Source organism: Saprolegnia parasitica, assembly GCF_000151545.1.
Source record: "Saprolegnia parasitica CBS 223.65 unplaced genomic scaffold supercont2.21, whole genome shotgun sequence".
NCBI classification, from domain to species: Eukaryota; Oomycota; class Saprolegniomycetes; order Saprolegniales; family Saprolegniaceae; genus Saprolegnia; species Saprolegnia parasitica.
This window is the reverse complement of record NW_012156415.1, coordinates 445,507-469,551: the sequence shown is the minus strand read 5'-3', so window position 1 is coordinate 469,551 and position 24,045 is coordinate 445,507. Positions and strand designations below refer to the sequence as shown.

General features: G+C 60.9%; 13 protein-coding genes across 13 annotated transcripts; 6 read left to right on the top strand and 7 right to left on the bottom strand.

Annotated features, from left to right (window-relative positions):
- Positions 1–1,824: 1,824 nt before the first annotated feature.
- On the bottom strand, positions 1,825–3,537 carry SPRG_05794 (hypothetical protein; the record flags this gene model as incomplete). The annotated part of the gene is made up of 1 exon (XM_012345076.1): positions 1,825–3,537. The coding sequence occupies one exon, from the start codon at positions 3,535–3,537 to the stop codon at positions 1,825–1,827; it is 1,713 nt and encodes a 570-aa protein (XP_012200466.1).
- Positions 3,538–4,251: 714 nt separating this feature from the next.
- Positions 4,252–7,438, bottom strand: SPRG_05793 (hypothetical protein; the record flags this gene model as incomplete). Its single annotated transcript, XM_012345075.1, has 2 exons — positions 4,252–5,427; positions 6,191–7,438. The coding sequence occupies 2 exons, from the start codon at positions 7,436–7,438 to the stop codon at positions 4,252–4,254; spliced, it is 2,424 nt and encodes an 807-aa protein (XP_012200465.1).
- Positions 7,439–8,038: 600 nt separating this feature from the next.
- SPRG_05792 (hypothetical protein) lies at positions 8,039–8,998 on the bottom strand (the record flags this gene model as incomplete). The annotated part of the gene is made up of 1 exon (XM_012345074.1): positions 8,039–8,998. The coding sequence occupies exon 1, from the start codon at positions 8,972–8,974 to the stop codon at positions 8,039–8,041; it is 936 nt and encodes a 311-aa protein (XP_012200464.1). The 5' UTR covers positions 8,975–8,998.
- A 528-nt stretch (positions 8,999–9,526) lies between these two features.
- SPRG_05791 (hypothetical protein) lies at positions 9,527–10,687 on the top strand. The gene is made up of 2 exons (XM_012345073.1): positions 9,527–9,619; positions 9,671–10,687. Exons 1-2 carry the CDS (start codon positions 9,611–9,613, stop codon positions 10,646–10,648), a joined length of 987 nt encoding a protein of 328 aa, XP_012200463.1. The 5' UTR covers positions 9,527–9,610; the 3' UTR covers positions 10,649–10,687.
- A 204-nt stretch (positions 10,688–10,891) lies between these two features.
- Positions 10,892–12,098, bottom strand: SPRG_05790 (hypothetical protein; the record flags this gene model as incomplete). The annotated part of the gene is made up of 6 exons (XM_012345072.1): positions 10,892–11,043; positions 11,084–11,178; positions 11,222–11,291; positions 11,350–11,542; positions 11,592–11,891; positions 11,940–12,098. 6 exons carry the CDS (start codon positions 12,096–12,098, stop codon positions 10,892–10,894), a joined length of 969 nt encoding a protein of 322 aa, XP_012200462.1.
- A 158-nt stretch (positions 12,099–12,256) lies between these two features.
- SPRG_05789 (hypothetical protein) lies at positions 12,257–12,844 on the top strand (the record flags this gene model as incomplete). The annotated part of the gene is made up of 2 exons (XM_012345071.1): positions 12,257–12,501; positions 12,548–12,844. The coding sequence occupies 2 exons, from the start codon at positions 12,257–12,259 to the stop codon at positions 12,831–12,833; spliced, it is 531 nt and encodes a 176-aa protein (XP_012200461.1). The 3' UTR covers positions 12,834–12,844.
- Positions 12,845–13,413: 569 nt separating this feature from the next.
- On the top strand, positions 13,414–14,054 carry SPRG_05788 (hypothetical protein). The gene has a single exon (XM_012345070.1). It carries the CDS (start codon positions 13,426–13,428, stop codon positions 14,002–14,004), a length of 579 nt encoding a protein of 192 aa, XP_012200460.1. The 5' UTR covers positions 13,414–13,425; the 3' UTR covers positions 14,005–14,054.
- Positions 14,055–14,303: 249 nt separating this feature from the next.
- Positions 14,304–14,871, bottom strand: SPRG_05787 (hypothetical protein). The gene has a single exon (XM_012345069.1). It carries the CDS (start codon positions 14,852–14,854, stop codon positions 14,351–14,353), a length of 504 nt encoding a protein of 167 aa, XP_012200459.1. The 5' UTR covers positions 14,855–14,871; the 3' UTR covers positions 14,304–14,350.
- Positions 14,872–16,000: 1,129 nt separating this feature from the next.
- Positions 16,001–16,618, bottom strand: SPRG_05786 (hypothetical protein; the record flags this gene model as incomplete). Its single annotated transcript, XM_012345068.1, has 2 exons — positions 16,001–16,331; positions 16,389–16,618. 2 exons carry the CDS (start codon positions 16,616–16,618, stop codon positions 16,001–16,003), a joined length of 561 nt encoding a protein of 186 aa, XP_012200458.1.
- A 1,570-nt stretch (positions 16,619–18,188) lies between these two features.
- On the top strand, positions 18,189–18,858 carry SPRG_05785 (hypothetical protein; the record flags this gene model as incomplete). The annotated part of the gene is made up of 1 exon (XM_012345067.1): positions 18,189–18,858. The coding sequence occupies exon 1, from the start codon at positions 18,202–18,204 to the stop codon at positions 18,856–18,858; it is 657 nt and encodes a 218-aa protein (XP_012200457.1). The 5' UTR covers positions 18,189–18,201.
- Positions 18,859–19,178: 320 nt separating this feature from the next.
- Positions 19,179–19,915, top strand: SPRG_05784 (hypothetical protein; the record flags this gene model as incomplete). The annotated part of the gene is made up of 1 exon (XM_012345066.1): positions 19,179–19,915. The coding sequence occupies exon 1, from the start codon at positions 19,235–19,237 to the stop codon at positions 19,913–19,915; it is 681 nt and encodes a 226-aa protein (XP_012200456.1). The 5' UTR covers positions 19,179–19,234.
- A 251-nt stretch (positions 19,916–20,166) lies between these two features.
- SPRG_05783 (hypothetical protein) lies at positions 20,167–21,661 on the bottom strand. The gene has a single exon (XM_012345065.1). It carries the CDS (start codon positions 21,639–21,641, stop codon positions 20,232–20,234), a length of 1,410 nt encoding a protein of 469 aa, XP_012200455.1. The 5' UTR covers positions 21,642–21,661; the 3' UTR covers positions 20,167–20,231.
- A 280-nt stretch (positions 21,662–21,941) lies between these two features.
- Positions 21,942–24,041, top strand: SPRG_05782 (hypothetical protein; the record flags this gene model as incomplete). The annotated part of the gene is made up of 7 exons (XM_012345064.1): positions 21,942–22,177; positions 22,226–22,375; positions 22,422–22,637; positions 22,687–22,835; positions 22,886–23,089; positions 23,137–23,510; positions 23,554–24,041. Exons 1-7 carry the CDS (start codon positions 21,971–21,973, stop codon positions 24,039–24,041), a joined length of 1,788 nt encoding a protein of 595 aa, XP_012200454.1. The 5' UTR covers positions 21,942–21,970.
- Between the last annotated feature and the right edge of the window lie 4 nt (positions 24,042–24,045).

Here is a 24,045-nt window from a genome sequence, read left to right as displayed (position 1 = left end):
GTCGAGAAGCGACCCGCCGAGGACGAGAAAAGCAATCGGGTCCAAGCAGCAGACGAGAAGCTGCGAGAGCGTCGTGATGAAGCGGCCAAAGCCGCCGTAGACCCACTCGCCAATGTCACCGTACGTCTTGACGTATCTGGGCGCGGCCAGCATCACCTTGGAGAGAGCAACGGTGGCGTAGAGGTTGATGGCCGCCATGAGCACGAGTGCACCGGTGGCCCAGTAGTAGCCGGCGCGCGCATAGTTGGCCGGCATCCCGAGGGTCCCGACGCCGTAGACGACGCAGAACAAGTTGAACGAGATCTTGATATCTTCGAGGGTCAAGAACGCCATGGCTCGCGGTGGGCAGACAGGCGAAAAACGAAAAGTGAGACTGGAGCGCTCGGTCGCGTGACGTGGTTGTGGTCGTCCTCAGGAACGAGATGCACGATCCTTGCCTCTGTGACCGTGCACCCTTTCGGTACAAACGTGGTTGAAATCGGAACGTGTCACGAAAGCGCCCGTCAGGTGACGCGAAAAATACGCTACGCTCATTGGTCTGCTTCCTTCCCGCGTGCTCGAACCTAGTTGACTTATCCCCAAAGTGAGATATTTCGGACGTTTCATGTCCACAGAAAAACAGATGTTTACGGATTGCGCGGGGCAATTGTCCATGATACGCCACGTCTACGGGTAAGATTCTAGGGCTCACGGAAGACGTGCCGTTCACCTTGCAAACACGTGTTGGGTACGAGTGGATGTGGGCCTGCTGCGCACATACAGTACTGCCCTTTCGGCCGAGATGACTTGAGTGACTCGCCGAAACGGGTCGGGTGGTGGATGGCCCCCTTGTCGTGCGCAAGCGCGGCGTCAACGTCAAGGTTTAGCCACCCGCGACCCAGTGGTTATCGATCGCTCATACGCCTGCGCTCAAATTGCTCAAACTCTAGCGAAACAGCCCCACGGCAGTCAAGTACTACATCTGATCAGAACTGAGAGGAAAAGAGGAGCTGATCAGAACTGAGGGGAACAGAGAAACTGATCACAATGGACCATCTACGTTCCTTAAGGATTGCCGCCGTAAAACAGGAAGTCGCATGATAGACGACGCGCGTTCATGATCGGCGCCACCAAGCGCAGTACGCTTGCATCAGTACAAAGGGTTTAGTAAACGTACCATTCCGCCAAGAGTCTTGTAACATTAGCCGAGAAAATACGAACCCTGCGCCAAGGGTGAACTCAAGACTCATCAAATCGAATGCGTGGTACGCACACTGTACGACCACACGCGCCGTCCTTCGTTTCTAGGAGACGGCAACAGCTGCACGCTTTCATTATTCCTGCGATTATATTGGCTCGATCTTTTTGGTGTTGCGGGCTCTAATAGAACCGATATGACTGCAGCGCTGGAGAAGCGACGTAATAACTAATCGGCTCAATAGTCGCGAAACATCCGCTCCACTGGATGCTCTCGCCTATCGGTCCGCCACGTCACCCACGAAAAACCTAGTCCACGATACCAGCAAAAAGAGTGCATCCATGTTAGCTGATGTTCGGTGACGCTCCGTGAGCGAGCACCCAATACGTACTCAGCAACGAAACCCTACTGAAAACTAGATTCGGTAGTCGGAGTCCAAGGAGAGTACTGTCATCGTGCACCACGGTCTTTCCAAGGACCAGCGAAGCCGGTATTCTACTTCAACCAGGTACACGTAAGTACCTAGCGACCACGGATGCTGCCTTTGGCTCAACCGCCGTGCGCCAATGGTGGCAATAAGGACTTGTCCGAGTTTGGTCAGAAGTGTACATTTAATACGTCCTTATCTCAATGCAGCCATTGACGGCTCACGCCCATTTCATATACAGAATACCAAGCAATGCGAGACCCGCGGGCACAAAGATGCCGAACAAGTAGAGCTGCGACGTCTCGTCCGGACAACCGCTGCCACCCGCTAGCTTGAGGCAATTGGTCGACTCAAACATTGACGACATCGTCCCCGTGATGGACGTCGCGAGGATGACGAAGAAGGCGTAAAAGATGCCAGCGGCGACGTTCGGGTAGCTTCCGCCGTGCTGCTTGAGCTCTAGGACCGCTTCCTTTTGACTGGGCAGCAAAACGACCCAGAGACAGCCAATGACGGTGGAGGAATACGCAATCACATACGTCCATGCGACCTCATCGCGCGTCTCGGGGAGGTCCGTCTTGATCGCGCGGTTGCTGACGCCAAAGTTGGCGTCAATGACGTTGGTGATCATGGGGCCAAAGACGCCCGGAAGATTCGTAATCGTGGTGAGAAGGCCGTAAATGACACCTTCACTGCCTTCTTCGGCCAACTCGACAATGACAAAGGTGCTCACGACGAAGCCGATCCCAACCGGCAGCTGCTCCGTGAGCGGAACACCGAGGTAAAACCACTGGTTGCGCACTACGTCGTAAATGGTACAGAACTGCACGACGGCGTCGATCGCGTTGGCCGAGATCGTCGTCGCCACGAGCACGTAGCGCCAGTTCCAGCGCGTGCCGTACTTGCCTGTGACCACGAGGACGGTCGCAAAAATGAGGTTGCCGAGAATACTCGTGAGCGACGCATTGAGGTTCTCGACCTTGGCCCAGTGCAGCGCCACGTACGGCGCCGCGGTTGTCGAAATGTACGAGGCAAAGAGTGAAAACATAAAGTTGAAGATCATGACTTGCCACACGACGCGCTTCTGCGCGAGCGTCCAAAATTGCGCAAGATATGTCGAGATCGACACGCGGGTGGTCGATTTGGTGTCTTGGAGGAAAAACCACACAACCGGGATGTTGAGGATCGAAGTGGCGGCCAGAAGCCAAAAGTACCCGTTGACGCCAATGTCCCAGTCGTATGTGCCGGTCATGCGCGTCGAGTTGAGGCAGAAGCCAGAGACTGCCGTGATGATGGCCATGAAGACTGTGCGCACCGAGTAGACCATCGATTGAAGCCGGCCGCGTGTCGCCACGGGCTCGCGCTGCGCGTACGAGACAAGCAGTGCGTCCTGCGCGACGTTGGCTATGATGTAGCAGAAGCACGCAACGGTGCAGAGCAGGGCGAGCACCGACCCGTTTGAGGTTGCGTTCGCATCAGGCGCCGGCTCGCCCGCGGGCTTGAGGGCCACGACGACAAGGAGGACGGCTGTGAGGGTCCATCCGAGAAGGATGTACGGCTTGCGGTGGTAGCCAAACATCGGGAAGCAGTCCGTGAGCATGCCGAAGAAGACCTTGAGCGACCAGCCAAGGCTCATGAGCGCCGTCGCGGAGTTGAGGACGTTGCCTTGCAGTTGGAAGAAGCCGGTGAGGATCGGGTACTTCATGCCCGAGATGCCGCCGTAGACGACACCGATAGCCGCGTACTGGAAGAGGAGTGCAAGGACCTCGGGCGATGTGTAGATAGGCGCGGCGCCGTCGCGGAGACCGCCGGCTTCGACGTCTATCGGGGTTTTGATGTGGTCGTAGTCGTCTGCAGCCTTGGCAAGGCCCGTCGGCGACGTCACATACGAGAGACGGTCGGTCGCACCGAGTTTGTTGTGCTGCACCAGCATACTGCGTCGGGAAACCTTGAAGGAGAGACGCGGCGGTACAGGTGACCACGCAGACTTTAGTGCGCGCGGCGTCTGAGACTCGAACAAGTAGCCATGGGTCGGCGGTTGCTTATTCTTCGAGGCCCAAGCGTCGCAGTATTGAGCATCAAGACCGAGGGACGGGGCATCACTCGATCGCGCTCGTTCCGATGGCCACTTGGAAATGCCGCGCAAAGCATCCACCATACGACGAGAACAGGTGCCTTCTTGGACGATAGCTTTTTTGCATCAAGAGGTTGGCGCCGGGGAGGCAGATCACGACGCCTCACTTCAGTCTTTGTTCGTGATGCATCGCTATTCAAGCAGCTTTTGTACTTGGCACCACGACCACAAACGTCCCACGCTCCAGGAGCTGTTGATTGTGCGACGAAGCTCTACGAAAGGGTAGGTCCGTTGTACATGAGCACGCAGCAATCTTGATACGTTGATACTATTCCAGATACAACGTGATCATCCAGAACGCACTTATCGAGAGCAAGCAGCTTGCGTCCGTTGGTCCTGCGGCTCCTGTGACTCGTTGGTATCATCTATAAGAAGTTTGTTTCTGAGTTTCTGATTGCAAGCCAGAACGCCAACCAGTACTAGTATGTTTTGTATCAATCCATCTATGGATCTTTAGAAAGCGCAACACAAGGGCAGTGACAGAAGTGTGTTCAACTATATCTCTCGTCTCGATTACTGGATACGGTGGTAGCGGACACCACGGCCCGACCGCTTCACAACGACAAGCACCAAGGCGAGAACGCAGACGGCGACGACGGCAAAGAGGCTGCCCGCGTCCGTCGGCGACGACGCGGCCGAGAGCGACGTCCAGCTGCCGCCCCAGAACGACTTGGTCAAGCGTGGGAACAACTTGACGGCGATCGGCGTCTCGAGCGGCGCGGGCGTAAACACAAACGAGTCGAACGTGTTGTTGGGCGTTGCGAGAACGTTCGGGCCGCGGACGCCGTGCTTCTTGGACGGGCGGCGCGTCTTGGGCAGCTCGAGGGGCGTCGTGTTAAAGTACTGCACGACGCTGTTGCCCTGCGTCGACGCCGAGAGGACGCCCGTCACCTGCACCGTGACGGCGCCGCCGTCCGACGCCGACGCGTACACGTCCTGGCACGCGACCGAGCCGAGGTTGGCGACACCGGCGTCTTCGGCGGTGATCTTGCCCGTGACGCATGTGCCATGGGGATAGACGTTGACGCGGCCGAGGTCCTCGGCGTCGACAATGAGCTTGCCGACCTCGACGTGGTCGACCGCCTGCAAGTAGACGGCGCCAGCATCTTGGGCCATAGCTTTGGCGGACGGCACCACGGCGACGTCGGCGGCGAGCGCGACCACGCCGCGGTCCTCGGCCGTCAAGCTGAGTTTGTACGCAACATTGAGCGACGGCGTCGAGACTTGCACCGTCGACGCATCGGCGGCGTCGAGCTTGAGGTTGTACGCGGCGAGCGACGCGTTCGTGGCGTAGTGGATCGAGCCGGCGTCGTACGCACGCAGCGTCACGTTGGCCTGCGCGCTCGACGCGAGCGCGCCGTCACGGACCACCGTGTGCGCCTGGGACGAGATGTACGAGACAGGGGCGTTGGCGCGGACGGTAACGATGAGCGCGCCGGCGGTCGCGGCGTCCGGGTACGCGTGCGTGAGGTTCAAGTACGAGTTGTTGGTGCCCTTGTACTGGCGGTAGGTGACGTCGGCGAGCACGAGGTCGAGGAGCGCCGCCGAGTTGGACGCGATCGTGACGTCGGTGGCGTTGCCGCCGTCGTTGGCGCGGACGACGACGCGGCCCGGCACGTCCAAGTAGAGACCGTAGAGTGTCTCGTTCGTGCTGAACGTCTTCTCAAAGAGACCCGGCGCGGTGATTGTCTCGGACGACATGTGGCAAAGTGCAAAGTGACAAAGGCGGTCAGGCAGTTTAGAGTGTGTGTAAGGAGAGTGATGGTTCCGCGCCGCCGTCGCCTCGGACAGGCGATTGGCCATGGGCACGCGACGGCGCTCGACAGTGGGCGTGCACGGGAGCGAATGGCAGAGAGCCGCCGTAGAGAGCCGGCGGGAGGTGGAGCTGGAGAGTTGAGCTACCGCTATCGGAGCTCTATTAGGTGTGGTTTGAGACTGTGGTTTGGTGTCGCGACATATGAGGAAAGGCGACACCCATGGCTGTAAGATCTTTGCTGCCGCCCAGCAGCGCAACGATAGCCGCCCAGCGTGGTGGTTGCTTCGTCCCAAGCTCGGAGCAGAAAGAGTGTAAAGACAGGTCGTGCAAGGACTTGGTAGATCTGCTTCTGTGTGCGAATTCGCTCCATCGCCTCGCAAGAGTGCCCGAGGAGACGATCGGTGTTGATGGATGCTCCAACCACAAGCAGCAGCAGCTGGCATGGACGTCAGTACCGTACTTTCTAGAACACGTCACGCAGCTGCGTTTGGAATCTGACACCACTGCGCGTTGTACGGCAGGTTGGGCGCTTCCTCAACGAACAGATTTGAAAATTGGTACGGCAGGTTGGGCGCTTCCTCAACGAACAGATTTGAAAATTGGAATTGAGTTTGAGGTGTTTAGAAGGACGGCCCGAGTGGCATTTCTCTCAACCTCTGAAAATCGTCTCACATTGGATGCGCTGATAGCGTCCACGCGCGACACGCTTGATGACTGGATGCGCTGGTAGCGTCCACGCGCGACGCGCTTGATGGCAACGACGGCCGCGAGAAGGACGAGCGCGGCGCAGGCGACAAACGACGTCGCTTCCATCGAGGCCGCCACGGCCGCCGGCGCCGCGTCCAGCGCCGTCCAGCCACCCCAGCTCCAGCTCCAGCCGTGCTCACGCGGCGTAAAGACGATCGCGATGGGCTCGGGCCGGGGCGTCGGCAGGAGCGTCGTCGTCGCATACTCGTTCGTGCTCGTTTCGTGGACGTTGGGGCTGTCGAAGCGGAACCACTTGTGCGGGCGGCGCGTCTTGGGCAACTGCGACGGCGTCGAGTTGAAGTAGGCCACGGCGCCGCCGTCGTCCGTGCTCGCGTGCAGGACCCCGGTCGTCTGCAGCACAATGCGCCCCGCATCGGCCGCCGACGCATACGAGTCGACGCAGACGACGGAACCGATGTACACGGCGCCGAGGTCGTCGGCGTCGACCTTGCTCGTGCTGCACGCCCCCGACGGGTACACGCTCACGACGCTGGCGTCGTCGGCCGACGTCAGGAGCTTGTCCACGCGGACGTCCGAGTGGAGGTAGATGGCGCCGGCGTCGCTGGCGCTCGCCTTGAGCGTCGCCGCCGACGTGGCGTTGGCAGTGAGCGCGACACGGCTGCTGTCGTCGGCGTCGATCGAGAGCTTGGCGCCGACGGCGACCGACGGCGACACGAACTGGATCGTCGCCGCGTCCGAAGCGTCGAGCTTGAGGCTCTGCACGCGGACGCCGGTCGTGTCGGTGTAAAAGATGGCGCCGGCGTCCAACGCGCGGAGCTCGATTGCCGCCGTCGCGTCGGTCGTCGCCAATGCGCCTGCGTCCACGATCGTCTCGGCGTGCGTCGAGAGGTACGTCACGGGCGCGCCGAGCACGACGTCGACGAGGAGCGCGCCGCGCGTCACGTGGGCCGGGTGCCCGGTCGTGATGTTGAGGACCGGGTGGGGCCCGGGTACCGGCAGCTCGACGCCGTCGATCTCGATGTGCGTGTCCAAGCTGCGGTTGCCAACGCTCGCAAACACGAGCGCGAGGAGGTCCGAGGACGTGGCCGAGGCCGTCACGACGGCGCTGGCGTTGGCCGCCGGGTCGTAGCGGACGTGCACGCGCCCGGGCAGGTGCAGGAAGAGCCCATCGAGCGTCGCGTTAAACGTCCAGCGCTGCTGCACGAGGCCAGGCGGTGTAATTGTCTCGGAGGCCATGGCGCAAATTCGAATCTAATGGCACGCGGTGGGGCCCGGTAGCAGAATGTAGGTCCCGAATCCTGGTTCACAGAATGTAGGTTCTGAATCCTGGTTCGCAGGCTGGTCCAACTGTCAAGCTCGAGCAACTTCGTCGACCGTGTTCTTCTGGTACGGCGAGGGACCCAGCGCGAAGTCGGTTGTTGGGTGAACCGCTCGTGCCAAGGATGACGCTGCGCAGGCGAATTGGATCTGGCACAAGTTTCGCTGCGCCAAACCACACTACTGGTACTAGTACCGGTGCCGAACCAGAATGTGTGTTTGCAGATCTCTGCGTCGCGTGTCGCAGCTTGTGATCGTGCCGTTGGCTTGGAGCTTGCCTCGGACGAGAGCGAGCCTTCGCAGAAACCCATTCTGCGCCAAGGCACATTTCAGCGGACAGACGCGAGACCTAACGAACCGCCAGCGGCTACCTAAGTACCACAATCGACGGCACCAGCAGTCCCGTTGGTCATCAACCAGCGGTTCGTGTCAGCCAGTCGTCGTTGGTGGATCATGAGCCTGCATAGTAGACAAATTATTTCCTCAATTTGGTGTCTCCATCCGACGCAGCACAGTACACTACGTCAACGTAGCTGCGTCAAGGAGCGAACCGACGATCGCATCGCTCGAGCCGCCTTCGCGCCGGTGCGTCACGAGGTACCGGACGACGTCGACGTGTCCGTGCAGGCTCGCTCTATCAATCGCGCGCGTCGAGCAGCCCTCGTGACGATTGCGGTGTAAGAAGTCGACGACGTTCAAGTGACCGTTGGCGGCCGCCTCGTCCATCGCGCGCGTCGTGCAGCCCTCGCGGCGGTGGTCGTGCAGAAGGGCGACGACATTCAAGTGACCGTTTGCGGCCGCGCCGTCCATGGCATCCGTCGAGCAGCCCTCGCGGCGCACATCGTGGAGGAAGCGTACGACCTTGATGTGGCCGCGGGTCGCTGCTTCGTCCATGGCGCGCCATGTGGCCTCGTACCCGCGCGTGTGGAGGCTCTGGACCATCGGCAAGTGACCGGCCCGCGCCGCCAAGTCGAGCGCATTGGCCGTACAACGGTGGTCCTCGCGCAACAAGAGCATCTGCACCACCTTGACATGGCCCTTCCAAGCACCGATTTCGATCGCGTGCGTGAATGGCAGTAGGTCGGTCGGGCACAGCGCCGGCGACGCCAGGATGAGCTCCAAGAGCTGCTCGTCGTTCGCGGCCACGGCATGCGTCAGAAGGACGAAGCGCATAATGTCGTCGCATGCTACGAGGCGATGTAGGCAGTTGCTACTCCACTGTGCGAGCCATGGCGCAAAGGCGGCAGCGAATGCGGTCAGTTGCTGGTCAAGCGCGTCGTAAAAGGGCACGAGACGCAGCAGCCACGGGTGGCGAAAGGCCGAAGGGCGTAGCAGGCTGCAGCTGGCCTCATGCACGCAGCGCAAGCAGGCGCGGACGTCGGCGTAGACGCCAGTCTCGTAGCTGGCGATGAAGCGGACGAGCTCTGCGTTGCGGAGCACGGCGCCTGCTGCCATCGCGGTGAAAGAATTGCAGGCGACAGCCAATCACATGCTGGGAAGACACAAGCTTTTGGCCAATCCAAAGCACAGCACCGCGATCTTCACCGCGAATCATCGCTGGGTCAGCAGCAGGATTTCAGCCAATCCGATGGCCGCGAGCCACGGCCCAGGATGACGTCATTAAATTGCATCGTATTTAAAATGCAAAACAAAACATTCATTTATTGTTTGTATATAATGGCACGGTATTTCATAGAAACGCGTGCGCACTACACGCCCCACGCACGCTCGGAAATAGTCTGTGTTTAAAATGACACCATTTACGTTTTCGCTCCCAGCAGTCGACCACGGCAATAGTATGAACTTCAACCTCTAGACCGCAGGTCCATCATGCACCGATTTCAGCTGCAAAGGAGTCGCGCAAATCCCCTCTGGTCTTGCTTTCTCTCTTTTTTGAAGAGAGGCATCGAGACCAAGCGTCGCGTCGCTGCGTGGGGTGCGCAAGGAGCCGGACCAATGGAGAACGTACACTATTTGTGTCGACGAAGTCCAGGAATTCCGGTTTCATCCGGATACTGCGTATTAGTAGACAGCTCAAGAGGGGCGAGGAGTTCCTGACCACACCAGTTTCTGTTGCATCAACACGACGCCATGTTCCATGTAAGTCCTTGGCCGCGCCGTCCGTAGCCTCATGCGCAGGCTGCCACGTAGACTCCTCTGCGCGCCCTCAGCAAGCTCTCGGCTGCCCGCTTCGCCTCGACCCTCGTCGTCGCCGAGCACGCCGGCCAGAAGCTCACGGGCGGGACCCTGAGCGCGATCACGGCCGCGTCTAAGATTGGCGGCGACATCACCGTGCTCGTGTCGGGCTCCAACACGGCCGCCGTCGCGCAGGAGGCCGCGGCGGTGCAGGGCGTCAAGGCCGTGCTCCACGCCGACAGCGCGCAGTACGACCACGCGATTGCCGAGGAGGTCACGAACCTCGTCGCCGCCGTCCAGGCCGCGTCGAGCTTTTCGCACATCCTTGCGCCGTCGTCGAACATCTCGAAGAACTTTGTCCCGCGCCTCGGCGCGACGCTTGACGTGGCGCCCTTGACGGATGTCCTTGCGGTCGTCGACGAGACCACGTTCCAGCGCCCTATGTACGCTGGTAACGCGATCGCGACCGTGACGTCGTCGGACGCTGTCAAGCTCATGACGATCCGCCCGACGGGCTTTGAGAAGGCTGCTGCCACGGGTGGCTCGGCCTCGGTGTCGGCCGCGCCCACTGCTGCCCCCGCCAACTTGACCAAGTTTGTCTCGGAGGAGACGAGCTCGTCGGACCGCCCCGACTTGGCCTCGGCCCGCGTCGTCGTCAGCGGCGGCCGTGGCATGAAGAGCGGTGAGAACTTCGAAATGCTCAACACGCTCGCCGATAAGCTCAAGGGCGCTGTCGGTGCGTCGCGTGCGGCCGTCGACGCTGGCTTCGTCCCGAACGAGCTCCAGGTCGGCCAGACGGGCAAGGTCGTCGCCCCCGAACTGTACATCGCCGTCGGTATCTCGGGTGCCATCCAGCACTTGGCCGGCATGAAGGACTCGAAGACAATCGTCGCCATCAACAAGGACGCCGAGGCCCCGATCTTCCAGGTCTCGGACTACGGCGTCGTCGATGACCTCTTCAAGGTCGTCCCCGAGTTGACGGAGAAGATCTAAATGACACGAAGAAAGATTGTGTGCTTGTCTTGTGTACCATCCTCGCTTCCATCCGACGACAGCGCGGCCATGCAGCCAACGACGCCTGCATCCAGCCAGATTCGTTTCCATAGCACCACAGGCGGGACATGAGAATGTATTGGCACGTCTATAGCTGTGCTTAGTGGCCTCCGACGCTAGCTACAGATGCCGTGGCCTACCGTGCCCCGCGCGGGGATGCGAGCCGGATCCCCTCCCTTGGGTTCAGCGCCGGCCAACGCCGACGACGCGGACTTGAGCGTCCTGGACTTCGTACTGCACGTCCAGCGCATCAAAGGCGAGGTGGTTCACGCGGCCGGCCATCTTCCTTGTCTGCTCCACGCTGCGCACGTCGACAGCGAGCACCTGCGTGATGGCTGGTTTTCCATGAGCGCCAGCATCCTAATGGACGAGTACCGTCGCAGAGGCGGGCATGGTCCTCGGCGTAAAACGTGCTCGGGCGCGACAGGTGCAGCAGCGCGTCCAAGGCCTCTGGCGCCCACGCGACCGACCTACGTGGCACGCTCGAGCCGCCTCCACCAGGTGTAAGCGCACCGCTGCGTCGATACGGTCGCGGCGATCCACGGCGCGACCGCCACGTCTGTCGGGTCCATGCAGTCGTAGGCTGCGACGTCCCATACGAGCGATGATGGTCCTCATACAGCGGTTGGCAAGGTATGTACCTGGGACGTACGGCTTGAGGTCGACGATGGGCGTGCCATCGACGAGGTCGATGCCCGACACGACGACCGTGCGCGCGGCCTTGTCGACGCGCTCGACCTTGGCGAGCGTGATGCCAATCGGGTTGGGTCGGTGGGGCGTCCGCGTCGCGAAAACGCCCATGCGCTGCTTGAGCATAGGCGGACTCACCTTGGCCTACGCAGCAGCAGCATCATGCATGAGGACGTGCCGTCGACGCGTGTACGCGAAACGTGTGGGCCGTCCCCGCCTCGGTGCGCAAGCCGGCATGCGCCCGCGCGTTCTTGCTGTTCGTATTGCAATGGAAGATGAACGTGATCCAGACGTGGCTAAAGGCCTCGAGCCCGTCGAGCGCCTCGGGCGAGATGCTCGTGTGACACACGACGTGCGCGCGGGTTGCCGGCGCCAAGTACCCTTGGCGCGGCGTGCCAATGCATTGGTGGAAGACCGAGCGCAGCGTCGCGATTGGCTGGATGTAGTAGCCCGCCGAGACATCGAGCTTGGCTTGCAGCAGCGCCCGGAGCTCCTATATGCCACGGCAGCGTGTGAGCACGTGTCCACCGACGCCAACCACCTTTTCGGCCGAGGTGCGCCCGGCGCGCTCTTCCTGGCGCTGCGCTTCCTTCTTCCGCACCTCGTCGTCGAGCAATCGCACGCGCGCTCGTAGCTGGGTTACGTAGTAGCAGACGCTGGCGCCGCCGACGACCAGCGCGAGCAGCACGCCTGGAGCCATGCCTGATCCGGATAGTGCCGGATACGAGGAGATACTGATTTGGCGGCAACGGCGCGATGTCGCCGTCGTCTCCCAGGCGTGTCCAGCCGTTGCCAGGAGTGGGCGCGCCAACGTGATCAAGGTCGGGTGTCCCTGGAAGCTCACTTCTCATTTTTGCCATGACGACGACGACCCACTACCTGACGCTAAGCCTCCGCAGCGTCGAGATGCTAACTGCGCTCGTCGCGGTGGTCGCGCTCTGCCACGTCTTTCACCCGGCCAAGCCTCCGGTGCGCAAGCTCCTTGTGCTTGCAGGCTCGTACACGGTGGGCACCATGCTCGTGGCGACCAGTGCGGCGCTCTTGCTCTCGGCGGGCTCCGTGGTGCAGCATGCGAGCACGCGCTGGTCGGCATGGCTGCCTCGGTGCGTCCTATCGCTGGTTGTGTAGCTCATGGCGTGTTTCTATTAGCGTCGGCGCCCAAGCCAAGGCGGCGGTTGCCTTTGCCTCGGTCTTCCTCGTGGGCACGATCATGCTCGCGGACAGCTCGCACTACCGCTACTGCCACCGCAGCGCCAACGTGAGCTGCTCGGCGCTCGAGTGGAGCATGACGACTCTGTTTGTGCTCTCGATGCTCTGCGGCGTCGACGCCGTATTGCAGTACGACCAGTTGCACGCGGCGCCGGAAGACATGCCGCTCACGCCATGCGCCAAGCCCAGCGCGACGATGCGCATGGAAGCGGTGACGCCTAACTAGGAAAGAGGACGAGGCGTTTTGTGTGTAAGCTATAAGCTATAAGCTTGAAGCAGAGATGTAGCATTGCGTACCTACACTAGTCGGCCGTTGCAGGCGGTTGCCGCGAGGAAGCCTTGGAGAGCCAACCGATATCACGGCCAACTGCTCCACCGTTCCTGGAGCTGCACTTTGGAAATGCAAATTGATATTCGATGGAAAGGAAGGGGCATGCCAAAAAGGGGTATACACCAACGGGGGTACCAGAACCGACACGTTTTCGTTGGCGCACGCTTGCATTCCAGTCGAGAGAGACATATACCAACTACGTCGCAGTGCCATCGGGACAGCCTCTATCGAGCGCTTGCCTTTACAGCGAAGAAGGGCGCGACTGTGGATGACCACGTCGTCTTCCATTCGAAGGTTAACGGGCGTACCTCTTTTTGGCACGCGTTGCCGACATAGCTTTTCGGCCCACGCCGATTGGTCCGCTTTCGAAACCGTCGCCGGCAGTGGCGTGTTTCTAGTGCGAGATTGGGTATCTCTATGACGTGGCTAAACGAACCGTCGAAGAAATCCTGCCACCACGTGCAGCATGAAGCATTCTGCAATTGCCATGGTTGCGCTACCGTCCTCCTACCACCTCCACAAGGCCATGATCCACCTGGTCCTCCGCGCCCTGCAAGCGGGCGGCGCCTTCGTGGCCATGCTCACGGCCACGGCCGTCACGGGCCTCTCGTACGCCGACTACAGCCTCGTCGTCGCCTACACGGGCTGGATGGCGTCCATGGGCATGGTCGGGCTCCTGCTTCTGCACAAGGTGCCCGTCGTGTACCCGACCAAGACGGCGCTGCTCGCCCATGATGCGGTGCTCGGCGCGCTGCTGTTCATTGCAGGCATCGCCATGGCTGCGTCCAAGATGCTCTCGGACGCCTGCAAGCTCCAGAGCGCGTTCGACCTGACCAACGGCATCAACTGCTCGTCGTATCGCGCATCGACCGCATTCCTTTTTATCGTGGCGGTCCTCCACTTGATCTCGTTTGGCTTGACCATGGTCGACTATTCGAGCCCGAAGGTCCCGATGGAAGATGCACTCGATATGAACGACGCGTTCAGCGCCAACGAGCCGCGCACGCCCCGCGGCGAGTACCCCGGCGAGTACGTCCCGCCGCAGGAACACCTCGCCCAAGTGTAATTCCGTTGCGTCAAAGCTAACATGTATGTCATTTCTTTTCGAAAAGTGGGTGTGGAGTTTACTCGCGACTTAAAAAGTCGCTGTTTAACCTTACACATCGTCATCTCCGCTAGCAGAGCTCGAGACCGACCAAGGCTGCGACTTGGACCACGAGGTGCGGGACCTCCGAGACATCAGGCGAGCGTGAGCACGGGCCAGTAGGCTCGCCCAAGTGTCTTCGCCGGTCCAGCGTCTTGATATTCGTCTGCATCGTGTTACTTCCTCTGCGTGTCCATACTGTCATGCGAGGAAACAATCGACACGGGAATATGATTGACATGGTTAAAAGCGACTGAGTACTGCTCGGTTACTGCGCCGTCGGCGTCTTGATCTCGACGGGCGCGACGTACTCGGTCGTCTCGTGCACCGGGTTCTCGAGGTCTTCGACCGCGTTCGTGGGCGTCAAGTAGAGCGCCGCGTAGCTGAGGTACGTGAGGAAGCCCTGGAGGAGCGCGCCGAGAAAGAGGCCGATCGTGGCGATGTAGAGCGCACCGCAGCTGTTGGCGTGGCAGTAAAAGAACGCACTCGAGCTGGCGGCGAGCACAATCGCCGCGACGAGCGCGAGTGCGCCAAGGACGCCGTCGGTCACGAGCACGGTGAACGCCGAGAGCTCGAGCTTCTTAAAATGGATAGCGAGGAGGTAGTAGAGGGCCGCGTGCGCCGCCAAGGTAAAGGTCGTGACAAAGGCAAAGTCGCCAGCGTGGAGGCCTGTGACGCCCGTGACGCAGAAGAAGGCGATGGCGCTGATGGCACATTGCGCGCCGCGCGTGAGCAGCTGCAGTTGGTTGGCACCGGCAAAGAACGAGTTCATGGTATTTTGATAAGTGCCAAGAGCAATCTGTCAAGCGCCGCTTGGTTGCGACATGCCATCGTCGTGATCTTGGCGATTCCTTGAAGCTCAAGGTCGTGCCACGACGCCGCATACTACTACCTTGCAGGCACGTACTTGGAGGAAGAGTACACTGCGAGAGGCTCGACAGAACGCGAGGCGGTGCTGCGATAGCGAAAGGGCCCGAGCTGCTCCTTTGATGCGCACAACAACGACGTACGCAGTGACGAGGCCATTAGAATTCATTATCCATGGAACATGCTCGAACAGACCCCTCGTCCCACGCGCAGCTGCGTCGTGGCCACGGTTAATTGAATGGAATTTACGGACCTCTTGCCTCTTGGGTGTGACCTACGCCGGAATCTGTCGCCTGTCCACTTGGTCGACCACGCAACTGAATACGCTGCGATGGTTCAATCGGCATTCCAGCAAAGCTGCTGGCCCAGACGTGGTTCTGCAGCTTCAAGAGCTTGAAGAAGTGGTTCTGCAGCGTCAAGAGCTTGAAGTCGCCCCTTCGTTCGTTCGCCACGTCGAAAGTCGATCCACGCAGTAGGCAGTCCTTCCCTTGCGCTCAATCGGCAGTACTTCAACGAACCGAGTGCGTTCTTTTGCAGACAAAGAGCTATTTTTTGCATTGTCAACGAGGAATGTCGATGACGCCGACGGTGCTGCCACCCATTAGGCTTGGTATTTGTATGAACCAGATACCGCTCAGAACTTTGGAGGCCCGTTCTTCCATGTTGCCGTTATGGCACAACGCAAAGCACAACAACGAAGAGGCAGCTTTGCATGCCGATCCATTCTGCTGCATATACATACATACTACACTGTGGTAATGCTGGACCTGGATCAATGCTTCGACGAGCGGTTCGCTGCCGTCGTGTCGCATGACGCCGCAATACTTCGACGATTGCTATTGCCCGCTGCGGAGAAGAAGGATTCGAATGCGAAGGAGGTCTGGGAGGAAAAGCCTTGGGATTGCTGAACAGGCACTGCACTGGTCTTCTTCTCCGTCATCTTCTTTCTTGAAGAAGGACCTCGATCGGACCAAAATGTATCTTCTTTGTATGTATATGCGCACTCCAACTGCATCAACCTAGTTCTTGGAATCTCGTCAAGCGACTCAAGTTACGGCGTCGCGGTCATGACGTAATTCGGGAACGCGTAGTCTTCCACGGTCGTCGTCGCCGTCGCTACGGTGCAGAAACCGAGCTTTTCGTAGAATGAGACGTTGCGGTCAACCTGCGTGAAGAGCTGGACGGTCGCGCCCGCTGGCAGGGCCTCGTGCAATAGCGATTGCACGAAGCGCGTCCCGATCCCTTGACCACGCCGCGTCGGGTCCACTGCGAGCGCCTGCAGCTTGTACGCGTCGGGGCCGGCGTCGTGAAGGTCGCTCATGAGCACTTGCAGCCGGCGAAACGCAGCCCAGCCAATGTAGTAGGGCGCGAAGAAGAAGCCACTTCAGAGCTTTTGCCACAGCGTCGTGGGGGTCGGAGCGCCGGCGCCGGGCGGCGACAGAATGCCATGGGCGATGATGCGGCCGTCGTCATCGAGGTAGACGTACGAGGCGGCGACGTTGGCGGACAGGCGCTTCTCGGTGAGCCACTTCGTGATGACGTAGCGCTGCGCGGCGCTGTCCGGGTCCAGCGCCATCATCGGCGGCTCGTCTTGCATCGAGATCGTGACGAGCTCGAGGAGCTGAGCTGCCTGCGATGCCGTCAATCGGGACGCGGGTACGAGCTCCATCGTGCGTTCGTGCTGCGGAGGATGGAAACCGATGTAGTAGCTATTAATGCCCAAGCGTCTTTGCCGCACCAACGAATTCGCTGCCTCAACACGTGGTTCGTCGCCTCTCTCTCTATGCACTCCGACGCACGTTACCATTAGGAACACAGACTACGCCTATCTCGACGACGACACTTGCATCTCAAGTCCGTGGACCACCGGCCAGGGCAACGGTCGCGCCGATGGTCGTGGGGTCGGCTACCTGGTTGACACAAGCGAACGAATCCGTGCGACGTGCAGGTAGTTGCTGGGTGGTAGAAATATTGAACAACAAATATGCAATAGGGACAGAGGGGTGTGGGACACCTTGTCCAATGTCGCTTCACGATCCATTCAAACCACTTTTCTCGCATTGCTACACTTGACGTGTGCGGTTGATGTCTGCACCGCGGGACCTCCGTTGAAGTCTGCGACGGTAGCTTCTTCGTCGGCGCGGAATCTCCTTGCACGGAGAGCGGAACGTTTCGAGTGCGAGCGTCGAAGCGTGAGAGAGGAGTGCGTACAAATTCGCCTGTCGGACCAAAGCAATTGAACGCAGAGACACGTGCTCGAGGTGGCGACGTGAATGGTCACTGCAGACAGGTCCCGTGCAGGGGAGCTGGCAGGAACTTATTTGTATTGAATGGTAATGCGAAGCGTTGCTTGTTGCAGTCTTCGCGCGCTGCTTCACAATTCAAGTACAGCGGGTGGCAGTGTCGAAGAGAGACATACTACTACTACCAACTAGTAGTGGCAGTATGGACGTGTTGGCTTTTTAGACGCAGGACGAGGCCGCAGTAGAAGCTCGATGGCTACTCGGCGATCCACGTTGTAATGGTGTGGCAACCTCGCTCCTTTGATCAGACGCATTTCGTACCGTTATACGAAGCCCGAGGCTGCCAGCGAATACACTTGACGCTTGTATGCGTCGCGGCTCAAATGTCTACAAAGTATCAAGTTGATGCGAAGCAGCTCGACGATTGCAGCACGTTGCACAGTGCAGACGCGCTTCCTGCTGTCGTCAAGCCCCTCGACGTCTCTCGCCACCTCTCCAACCACCGCCAGTCCATTTTCCGCCTCTCGCCTAGTCCCTCGCTTCCACTGCCCTGGGCGAGCGTCCAGTGAGCGCCTCCAATTCGACCTCAAGTGTACGAGAGAGAGCCCAATCCCAAGTGTCTACGACCACAAAATTGGTGCAGGGATGTAGATGAGTTGTACGCAAGGATGGACCTCAGCCAGTGAACTCGCAGGTTGCCTCGTCGTCACGAAGCGCCACAACCCAACACATCTCGTGATTGTAAATGAATAATTTGGCGGGGTCGTCCCAGGACCCTCGTCCTTGGCATCGACACTGCGGTCCGCCCGCTCAGCAACAAGACGACCGTACACCAGAGAGCTAGCACCGTGTGAGGATTCTACACAAGGGACATCCAGCGACCGCTGTTCGGCGCATTTATCGGCAATACAATCCGGCACGACCACAACGTATACAAACACCAAGTCTACCGACCCAGCTGCTTTTCAAGCCGGTACAGCATCATTTGGGAAATCACACAAACACGGCGATGACGACGTCGGCGCTGCTCAGCACGGGCGCGCGGCTCCTCCAGGCAATCACGTCGCTGGCGACGCTCATCGCTGTCTTCATGGCCTTTGACTCGTTCATGTTCCGCGACAACAGCAAGACGTACCGCTTCATTACGGTGCCCATGATGGCTACCCTCGTCGTGAGCACGGCCGGCTTCCTCTTCGCCGCGTCCTACTGCCTCTTCGTGCTCGCGCTCGACCGGCTGCAGCCCGACGTGCTCGTCGAGCGCATCGTCGACGGCCTTCTCGCGATGGCCTTTGCGCTCTGCGGCATCTTCATGGCCGGCCTCGGCGGCTGCAGCGCCTCGGACCCGTCGCAGTTCCACTGCGCTACGTACAGCGCGACGATGGCACTAAACTTTGTCGCCGCCGTTCTCTTTGCCTTTGCCATGGTCTATAGCCTCCTCACGACCGAGATCCCGCACCCGGACGCCGTCGAGAACCTCGTGCCCCGGGGCAACTATGGCCGCGCGTCGTCGCCCGCCCACATTAGTCCCAAGGCCGACGATACGCTCACGATCATGCCCCGCGGACAGTTTGGCTCGGTGCAGCCCCATGCGCGCGGCCACAACAAGCACGACCAAGACAACACGAACGAACTCGTGCCCCGGGGTAAATTCGGCTCGATCGTGTAATTTTGACGATATTTTGTACTATCCTACATCGAGTGGCGTCTTGCTCGCCGTCGCTTCGTCGAGCAACCCGACTATTAGCAAGGACTAGGATAAGATCGTACTAGTAGTGTGCACTGCACGTTCGACGGGCCGGCTCGTCCAGCGATCTTGACCCGCGCCGTGACCAACCCGCCCCGTCACCGCTCGTGACGGGGTTGGCTTCCCAGCACTGTCTCTTTTTGGCCAAGAAAGCTGAAAACGAGACGGTTATTTCGGGTCATTGAGACCCTTGTGATAAGTAATCGCCAGCTGGCCTGCCTGACGATCGCCATTGGCGTTCTCCGCGTCCAGGTGGCCGTGCCGGTTGCACTGCGCTTGCGCTGGCATTCGTTGCAGCATGCCCCGGCGCACAGCGCTCCTGATCCTCCGTGGGCTCCACGCCATCGGCGGCATCGTCCTCGTCGCCAGCACCATGCTCACCTACGGCACGTTCACGCTCGTCGACGGGGACCGGTATCGGTACGCGCAGACGTACCAGTTTGTGAGCGTCGTCGTTGGCTACACGTCGGTGCAGCTCGGGCTGCTCTACCTCGTTGGCGTCGGCCTCCTCCGCCAGCCAAGCATCGACATTGTGCTCGAGCGCTTCGTCGATGGCATCCTCGCGCTCTGTAGCGTCGTTGTCGGCTACATGGCGCAACGCAAGGTCGCTTCGTGCGACGCCTCCATGGTGTCCTACCAAGTCGCGTGCGCTGGCCTCGACTGGAGCGTCGCTGCGTCCTTTGGCCTCGCGACCCTCTTTGCCCTCTCGCTATGCTACAACTGCTGCGTGCGTCGGCCGTCGCACCCGGACGCCGTCGAGAACCTCGTGCCCCGGGGCAACTATGGCCCGCAGCGCTGCATTCCGGGGAGCATCCCGATGCTAAGCCCTCGCGGCGACGACACGACCGGCCGCGCGCTCGCCAGCATGGACCAGGACAGAACGGAAAATCTCGTGCCCCGGGGCAACTTTTCGCTCGCCGAAGACGACGACATCGACAAGACGGAGAAGCTCGTGCCCCGCGGCGACTTTCATTTGTAGTTTGTTTATCGCGTCGTCGGATGTAGTAGTTTATGAAGCGTACACGAAGATCTCATGTGCCTGCCGTCCCCATCTTGCCGCCTCCGTAGCTCAGTTAGCAGCTAGTCGCCCACCGGTGGTCGCGTCGTGGCGGAGTAATCGTGCGGCGACGGTGACGCGCCCCGTGACTGCTCTCAGCGCCCACACGTCCACCTCTGTCCGACCAATACGTCCGCGCTGCTTCGACTAAGCCTCGAAAAGGAGCGACCAACTACGATCTAAAGCAATGGATTCACATGAATAACGTAGAGTGCTCTTCGCCCGCTTGTTCAGAGTCTTAGGCGACGAGAGCGGCCTCGGCCTGGCAAAAGGCAGCGCGAGCGCCGCGGCGGAGCCCGGGGTACGCACTGCGGAGGAGCTCGAAGAGGACGGTGTCTGCTTTCTCAGCCGCCGCGTGCAGAGCGCGGGGCGTAAATCCCTCGCTGCGGTGCGAGACCAAAAACTCGACCACATCCGCATGCCCGTTGGCCGCCGCGCAGTCGATGGCGTCCGTCGTGCAGCCCTCGTTTCGGTGGTGATGCAGATACCGAACAACGGCCAAGTGCCCGGCTTTGGCGGCGCCGTTCATTGCGCGCGTCGTGCAGCCTTCGCGTCGGCGCTCCTGGAGAAAGCACACGACGTCCAAATAGCCCTTGGACGCGGCCCAATCCATCGCGAAGACCGTGCAACCTTCATTGCGATTGTCGTGCAGAAAAGCCAGAATGGCCAAGTGCCCGTTCAGCGCCGCGTTGTTCATGGCGCGAAAGGTGCAGGCAAACCCGCGCGTGTGGAGGAGCCTTACGACCTCCAAGTGGCCGTTTTTGGCTGCATCGTCGATCGCGTACGTCCGGCACCCCTCGCGGCGATGCGTGCAAAGGTACTCGACGACGGCGAGATGCCCGTTGGCCGCCGCCATCTCCAGTGCGCGGGCTGTTGCCGTCCGCTGTGTCATGTGCAGAAAGGCGACAATGGCCAAGTGTCCCGCAGCGGCGGCACCGTCGAGCGCGGCCACGGACGCGCCTTCGGTTCGGTGCTGATGCAAGTAGCGGACGACCTCTTCATGGCCGTTCGAACTCGCTGCGTCCATGGCAAGGACGGTTGCGCCGCGAGGATAATCCGCCGTGTGAAGCAACACAACGATGCGAAAGTGGCCGACGCTGGCGGCCAAGTCCAGAAGGTTCGTGTCGCCGTCGTGGAGCAGACGCGTCGCCGGGAAGCGAGGGTACAAGGCGGCAAAGATCGATTCGTGCCCGAGCTCAACCGCGTACTCAAGCGCTCGCATGGGCAGCGCGTCGCTCGATACCAATGCCACGAGTCGTTGGAGGCAGTTGATGGCACCGTAACGCGCTGCGCACGTGATGGCGCGAGGCGTCGCTTCGGCCGGCGCGTAGCGCAGCCAGCCGTCCAGCGCCTGTACGTTGTTTGCTCGGATAGCCAGATGCACGTGGTACGCCAGCTCGTTTGCCATACACACAGTGGGGCCGCTGAGCGTCGAGAGGCAGAGGCTGCTCGGTGTGTGCTCGCACGTGCACTGGGACGCCATCGCTTCGTGCGCGCGGCGGCCATGCTGCGCTACGAGCCCGCGCCAGCGGCGCTGAGCCGCCAAGTAGGGGCGAACGTACGGCAAAAAGTCGTAGCAGAGGCCGTCTTGGTACTCCACGAGAAGCGGCAGCAAGCACTCGTGCAGCAGCACGTCGCGGGCGCCCATGGGCCAAGCCAAAGTGCAATTGGATCTTAGTGGTCTTGTTCGACGACCAACACTCTGAGGTCCTTGCATCGACTAAAATCACCCAATTAGCGGGACGCCCAACTTGTCGCCGACGGGGCGTGAACCTCGAAGCACCAGCGACGACCACGCATAGGCTACGCTTCTCGTAGCGTCGGGGCAGGTCGGCGCCAACGGTCAAAGCCGATCGACCGCGCCTGCAGTCTTAAATGTGGCATATGCCACGTGTTCAAAGTCCGATTTGCCTCACTTTGCATTTTTGAATTTCGGACATGCTGTCAGCCGCGCGCCGCTGCATCAATACGCGGGCGATGGCCCGTGGCGCGTCCGCACGCCTCTTTGCGTCGTCGGCCGAGCAGGTCGAAGCTGCGTGGAGCGCGATCCGGCGCGCGCCGACGGCCGCCCCCGTCAACGACTATGTCCGCGTGTGGTACGACTCGATGGCCGCGGGCCGCCCTGCGCTCACGCAGGACGTGTGGATGGCCCTCGAAGATCGCTTCCCGCATGAGCTCTCGCTCGTACTACGCTTCATCGCCCGACGCAGTCGTCTTCTGACGCTATGCTAGGACATGTTTGAAGCCACCGCTGCGGCGCTCCTCGGCCACGACGACGCTGCCGCCGCCAGCCTCTACGAGACACAGGTCCGCCAGCGCGCCGACAAGGTCACCGACACCTTTCGCGACATTGCGATCCGCGCGTACTGCAACCTCGACCAGGTACGCCCTCGCGCCTTTGGTCGCTCGCCGCCTCACGCGCCCATAGGTTGACGACGCCATGGCGATCGTCCGCCAGCAGCAGCACCCGGACATGCACATGCAAGCACGCGTGCTGTATGCCTGCGCGCGCCTCGGCCGTCACGACGACTGCGACGAGCTCTTGCGCGCGCTCGACACGGCGCCGTCGTCGTGGACGGCGAAAGGCTGCGACAACGTCCTGCGTGCGCTGGGCAGCCTGTATCCGATCGACCGAGTATTTGAGGTACTTCGGTCTCGGCAACTTTTGATCGCTGACAGTTGCGTGAATCTAGTTCTTCTCGCGCATGCTGGCGCAAGGGATTCTGCCGACGCCAACGTCCGTGCGCCTGCTCGTGCAAGCGTGTCTCTTCAACCACCATCATGCGCACCTCGAACGGCTCCTGCACAACATCCCCAAGCTCCAGTTGCCGCCCGACGCCCCGTACGTCTCCTCTACCGCTCTCTGACTATCGACCGACTCTTGCTGTCTAGACTTGTCCAGGCGCAGATTGCAGGGCATGTGCAGCTGGGCCATGCGCTCGAGACGACGGTCCTTCCGCTGACGGCGACCTTGGCAACGGCGCATGCCGCCGACGAGAGAACGCTACCAACGCTCTACGATGTCTTCTACACGGCCATGGACCGGGACGACTTGGCCTCGGCGATCACGCTGCTGCATCAGCTCGCGACCTTCCCGTACGTCCCATCCTCGCCAACGGCCCCGCTGACAACGTGGAGGATAGGGCGCCATTCACCATGTTGTACGCAGTGCTCGACCACCTCCCCAAGGACGCAACGGCGCTTTGGGCGATGACAGGACCGCTTCTCGAGACAACGCTCCGGCACCACGGACACCACGTGCCGTCGCACTTGGCTGTGCCCGTCCTTGCCGCGGCCCGCCGCGCCGGCGACGATGCGCTCGTTCTGCGCCTCTTCCACGCGCTCGCCTCTGCGGGCGTGTGCCCCAACAAGACGACGCTGAGCCTCGCCGCACAGAGCTGCAAGGCGCTGCCCGACGCCGACGAGACAACGCGACGCCTCATGGTCGATGCAGTCAACGCCGTCACATCCTCGTCGTCGGCGGTCGAGCGAAAGCAGCATTGCCAGCACCCACCTGGTCTCGATCGCGTCCTTTGGCCGCGCCTCAGGCGACGCGATAGTCGCCGTCCTCAACGCCTCGCGCGCATGGGATCCGATGCTCGTCTCGGCCGCGCTCTCGGCGCTCGGGCAGGTTGAGGACCTTGCGCGCATCGAAGCCGTGTTTGCAATGGCCGTCGAGAAGCAAGCCGTGGACGCCCGCGTCGAGACGCAGTACGTGCGCCTCCTCGTCCGCGTCGGCCGCCATGTGAGCATGAAGGCGCTCGCCGACGTGCTCCCCAAGACCGAGATGCTTCCAATGCCGCTGCTCGAAGAAGCACTCGTGACCATGATGCGCTGCAAGCGGTACAAGGTCGTCATCCGGCTCCTCCCGCAATTGCACACGCGGCCCGAGACGTACGTCGCCGTCTTCCACGAAGCGCTGACGTATGCGCGCTCGACGGTGTGGCTCACGCGGCTCTACGAGATGGCCAAGCACCGCGCTCGCTTGCCGGCGAGCGACGTCGCCGAGTACCAACGGCTGCTCGCGCGGGCAACGGTCGCCCCATAACGCT

Excerpts from the sequence above, each read along its gene's own strand:
- SPRG_05787 (XM_012345069.1), bottom strand. The coding sequence starts at position 14,854 with ATGAACTCGTTCTTTGCCGGTGCCAACCAACTGCAGCTGCTCACGCGC.
- SPRG_05783 (XM_012345065.1), bottom strand. The coding sequence starts at position 21,641 with ATGGGCGCCCGCGACGTGCTGCTGCACGAGTGCTTGCTGCCGCTTCTC.
- SPRG_05788 (XM_012345070.1), top strand. The coding sequence starts at position 13,426 with ATGGTTGCGCTACCGTCCTCCTACCACCTCCACAAGGCCATGATCCAC.